The sequence below is a fragment of the Charadrius vociferus genome, unplaced genomic scaffold (assembly GCF_000708025.1).
Source record: "Charadrius vociferus isolate BGI_N301 unplaced genomic scaffold, ASM70802v2 scaffold828, whole genome shotgun sequence".
Taxonomy (NCBI): domain Eukaryota; kingdom Metazoa; phylum Chordata; class Aves; order Charadriiformes; family Charadriidae; genus Charadrius; species Charadrius vociferus.
Genome location: NW_009649708.1, coordinates 214,344 through 219,433, shown reverse-complemented (window position 1 = coordinate 219,433; position 5,090 = coordinate 214,344). Strand labels below are relative to the sequence as shown.

General features: G+C 59.9%; 1 protein-coding gene across 1 annotated transcript; it reads right to left on the bottom strand.

Moving 5' to 3' along the window:
- Positions 1-907: 907 nt before the first annotated feature.
- DND1 (DND microRNA-mediated repression inhibitor 1) lies at positions 908-4,011 on the bottom strand. Its single transcript, XM_009890684.1, has 4 exons — positions 3,894-4,011; positions 3,329-3,790; positions 2,187-2,585; positions 908-975 (listed from the first exon to the last, which is right to left on the bottom strand). Exons 1-4 carry the CDS (start codon positions 4,009-4,011, stop codon positions 908-910), a joined length of 1,047 nt encoding a protein of 348 aa, XP_009888986.1.
- Positions 4,012-5,090: the final 1,079 nt, after the last annotated feature.

Sequence of the window (5,090 nt, the reverse complement as noted above, 5' to 3'; positions counted from 1 at the left end):
GGCCGAGCTCGTGTCTCATTCCAGACTGTCCTAATAAAAAGACTCAGCTGCTTTGCAAGCTGGGGTGCCCTGCTCCTGGGCAACCACGATCTCCCATGTGGTCCTCAGCCACACCAAGGCTGGGACACATCCCCAGGGCCAGCATAGCCCTTGGGGCCTTTGGGGTGCCTCAAAAGACACTGGTAGACCTCTGAGGGGCCCATGGAAGTCCCAGAAGAGGGTGTCACAAGAAAATGCACGTTGGAGACCCTGCAGTGCAATGAGAGGCACTTTGAAGGTATCAAAATTCACTCAGACACTGTTGCAGATGCACAGACAGACACAGTGAGGGTCCTGGTGCACATCAGGAGGGATGCGCAGACCTCCGTGGAGTAAAAAATGGCACTTGGAAGCACCTGAGGGTACACCAAAAGGCTCTTGGAGGATCCCCTGCTGGGCATGTCCAACAGAAACAAAGACATCACTTGGGTGCTGCCAAAGGGAGCTGGAGGGTCCAGATTCATGTCCAAAGGTACTGGTAGAGCTGTGGGCCACATCCTAATGCTCCAGGAGGCCTGTGGGGCACTTCAAAAGGCACCAGCCAAGCAGTGTTGAGCACAGAATGGCCTCTGGGGGACACGTGAAGGCACTTAGGAGTCCCCTGGCGTCGGCGCTTCAAGGCACCTGGAGGCACCTTGGCAGCACAGAAAGACACACAGAGTCCCCTTAGGCACACCAAAATGCTCTTGGGACCCTGGTGAGCACAATAAGCCACCAGGGGCTAACAGCAAGACACATGGGTCCTTCGCACAGGAGAAGAGACTACTCAGAGGCCCCCAGGTGTGACCCAAAAAGCACTTGGAAACCACTCATAGATCACTGGGGATGCTGAAAGGCCTTCAGAGGCCCCAGAGAAGAGCAGAAAGGCTCAGGGCAATGGCTCAGGGATGCACTCAAAGACCTCTTGAGGGCTCATCAAGAGGTGCTCGGAGGAACCTGGGGCACACCAAAAGGCACTCAGAAAGACCCCGATGAGAAGTTGGGGACACCAATCTCTGGGGGCCAGGGACTGCTGCTTTCAGGGCACGGCAGGCTGCAGCCCTGGAGCCTGGAGGCTACAGGACAGACCAAAGTCCCTTCTCCTGCCGATGGAGAACACAGGTTTCCGGGTGTGGGTGGAGAGTGCCGAGATGGTGCTAGACAGACAGGGAGCAAGGATGTGGGAGAAAAACACGACATGACACAGCCAGCGCTTTCCAGGATACTTTAATACCAAGTGAACAGCATGCAGCTGGACCTCCTGGTCCCATGAAATCATTCATAGACAGACGGTAACCCCCGGCTGCTACCCCACAGCGCAAACAGCCCCACTCCTCCCAGAGCCCGTACACGCTTCCCTCATGACAAAGCAGCTCCACCAACCCACGGGACATCCCCCACTGACCAGGACTGTCCCCATATGTGACCCTGTCCTCACTGCAGGCCATTCCTGAGGAGCCAGGCACGCCAGTTGAGGCCATGCGCTGTCCCCTGGTGAGCCCGGGCCAGCCTCAAGGTCCTCTCCGCCTCCCCAGCCAATGCCAGCGCTTTCTCCCAAGCAGCTGCTTCTCCTCCCCAAGACCTGCACCGGGGCTCCTCCACCACAGAAGAAAACACAAACCAACTTAAAAGCCAAACCGGGCGGGTAAACCTACACCCCCAAAAAACAGAACTGTCCCCAAAGGCCAGCAGGGGACAGGGCAGCGGTCACAGACCAGGCCAGCAGCCCCATCCTCCAGAGCCGGCTCTCCAAACAAACCCAAACAAACTCAAAGCAGAGCTGGAACAGGACCAGGTCCCCAGCAGGGCTCGCACGCTGCTCCTGCGGCTCGGCTTCAACGGGTGGCTGGGGCAGAAGGGCTGGCTACGTCAGCGGGCATCCTGCAGCGGAGAGGAAACCACCGGGCTCTGTGCGGCGCTGCGGGAAGCAGCATCCCAAAACCCCCCTTTCCCCCTTGCGTCCTCAGCTTCCAACCAGGAACCCCAAACAGAGCTCGGAGCCACTGGGCTCACATCCAGAGAGGAGGGTGGGGGGGTGACAGTGTTTCAGCCTTGCCTACCAGGCTGGGTCCCCCCCCACAGTAGACACGACACCTCCACGCTCCCAGGAGATGCTCCAGGACTTTGGGAAGGGGGGGGGGTTGGCACCAACGCCCTGGAGGACTCACCTAGCATGCGGAGAACCTGCAGTGCCACCACCACCTTCGCCTCTTCATGTCCACTCCTGCCTGGCCCATCCTGCCGGACCCACGTGAACCCACTGAACGGCACCGGGCAGCCCGGGATCACCACCCGGCACCAGAACCGCAGCCACCCGTTGCGGTTTGCCTGGACGCACTTGGTGAGGAAGAGGGGGGTCCCCAGGTACTGCCTCTGGCACAGGGTGTTCAGGTGGTCCAGCGCGTTGCGCAGCACTGGAGACAGAGGCGCCTGCCTGGGGACCCCCAGGGACTTGCCCCCTTGCACTCGGCTGGATGACAGCTTCTCCTTGCACAACTGCAGTTTCTGCTTCAGACTGGGGTTCAGCCAGTCCACCCTTATCTCCAGCCCACCGAGCCTCATGTTCCCTAGGAGAAACCGACAGCAGCTGGCAGGAGATGCTCAGGCACCAGCCCTCCAGAATCGCTCCATCCCACCCCATCCCAAACCCCAGCATCTGGTGATCCCCACAGCTGGTTTGGGACTGACCCACAGCATACGAACCGCACAGGGTCCTTTCCCTTGCTTCCACGAGCCCTCACACAGCTGCAGGGCAGTTGCTTCTCCATCTCCTTTTGCTACCAAGGTGGGCTTGGGGCTGCAAAGCTCAGGGGATTTTTTGGGGCAGCCTGCCTTTAGGGGACAGGTGCAAAGACATCAAAGCCAAATGCTTTTCAGCTGGGGCAGAAATGGGTAGGAATCAGCACTTTGGAGGTTCCAGATGGATGTCTGGGAATCATGCCCCATCAGAGGGTAGTACAACCACGGACAGGGCACTGAGCGGTACAGCATCTCCATCGGGAGGGTTTAATAACTCAGCCAAAGCTCTGGTTGCCCTGGACTGGTACTGGTGATGTTCCTGCTTTAAGCAGGCGGCTGCCTGAAGACCTCCAGCAGCCCCTTTACCCCCAGCCACCACTAGGTCTTGCACAAGGACTGCTAAGGATCAGCCCCACTGATGGCAGCTGGCCTCCCAGGGGACACAGGGAGAGAACAAGGAAGACCTCAAGGCTGAAGTCAACCTGCAGAGTGTGGAGCAGGGATCAGTCCTTTCTTAGAGACACTGGGAAGACTCAAGCAGCACCCCACAGCACCCAGGCCTCCCACTTACCCTCCATCAGGGTCTTCTTGGCCATAGCAGCAGCCTGGTGCGAGCTGTATTTGAGCACAGCAAGCTGGGCCCGTTTTTGGCAAGGGCTGGCATACAGAGTGATGCTGAGGACCCCCTCCGTGACCCGCCGCAGCATGGCCTCCAGCTCCCGCTGGCTCACCGAGGCAGCCAGGCCGTCCATGCTCAGCTCGCACTTCTCCGTGCTCTTGCACACCACGATGGCACAGCCCTCCCGCACCTCAAAGTTGTTGAAGGCAGCAATGGCCTCCTTGGCGCTGCGCCGGTTGCTGTACTTGGCGTAGGCAAAGCCCCGGTTGAGCCCGCTGAAGGTCATCATGAGGCGAAACTCATAGAGCTTCCCCACACTCTGGAAGAGTGGGATCAACACGTTCTCGTACATGTCCTGCGGCAGCTTCCCGATGAAGACCTCTGTGCCAGCTGGCGGGGGGTTGCCCACCCAGCCTGCAGGCACACAGAGACATGGTGCACACAGGTGAGACCCACCTTGCCTCCGTGCCCCCTACATGCCGTGCTCCCAGAGCACCAAGATGCTCTTCTCACGTACCTGGGGGTGGGCCACCATATCGCCTCTGCCCGTTGACCTGCACCAGGTTGATGCCGGTTTCTTTTGCCCAGGCAAGCAGGGCCATCTTATTGGCCTGGTTGATACTGTTGGTCCACATCTGAGAAGGGAGAGGCCGTCGGTGCTTGTCCAGGCAATGAGTTTCCAGCCTCCCAACCTCATGAAGCAACTGCATGGCCTAGAACCAGCCAGCAGATGGAGGAACAAATGCTGAACCCCTCTGCCCTGAGGAAACCTGAGGAGCCTCTCAATGCTGCACATCTGAAGGACCACCCTGTGCACTGTCCAAGTCTGCTAAGTCCAGCAGCTTTGGTAGAGCACAACGACACCAACAGTTCCCTCACAGATGTCTGCATGGGCTTTGAAAGCCAAGACACAGGCAGCAGCTGGTGACCACTGCAAGAGGGACCTGGAGCGCAGAGCCAAAGTGATCCATCACATCCTGAGACCCCAGGCAGCCTGGGACCCCAAGACAGCCAACTGCCTTCTACCATCATCTCCTCAGACTTCTGAGGACATCAAAGAGGGCCTGGAGACACCATCCACGTGGCAACATCATCCAGGTTTAGCTCATTAAGTACTCCAAAGTCCCATTAGGGCCTCTGAATCTGCACGCTGGGTGGGATTAACCCCAGGTCAGGCTGAAAGGCAGTTTGGCTGCACCCACCCCTGGTGCATCTCCAGGTGCATCACCACCAGGTGGTGGCACCTTTCTACCTCCGAGGGCTTTCACCTTTCCTGAAGGCCAGAAAACACCTTCGGATGAAGGTGGGGACCCACAGAGGAGAAATCTTGCTGCCGGGGCGCAGAAAGACCCACCACCGCAGACCACAAAGCCTCCTGCCACGGCTCTGCAGCTCCCGGGGACGGGTACCTCCTTGTCCCCGGGGACGGGTGTATGTGTGGAGGGGGGTGTCCCAGGGCTCCAGGGAGAGGCACGACCCGGTTCTTCCCCCACCCACGAGGCTCCAACGAGGTTCACCCCCACGGGGCACCAGGGCCACCAGCCCCGTCTCACCGCGGGAGGGGGTGTCCCGGGCTGGGGATGACACCGGGGGCTCCCCGAGAGACACCCCCGCACACCCCGCTCCGGGAAGGGCCACCCCGAGGTGCGCCGTGCCCCGCACCGCGGCTCCACCCCCCCCCCCCCCCCCCCCCCCCCCCACCTCCCCCCCCACC

Excerpts from the sequence above, each read along its gene's own strand:
- DND1 (XM_009890684.1), bottom strand. The coding sequence starts at position 4,011 with ATGTGGACCAACAGTATCAACCAGGCCAATAAGATGGCCCTGCTTGCC. Across the intron at positions 2,586-3,328 it reads CAAGAAGACCCTGATGGAGG|GGAACATGAGGCTCGGTGGG; the intron begins GTAAGTGGGAGG and ends GGTTTCTCCTAG. Across the intron at positions 976-2,186 it reads GCAGGTTCTCCGCATGCTAG|GTTCCTCCGAGCACCTCTTG; the intron begins GTGAGTCCTCCA and ends GGTGTGCCCCAG.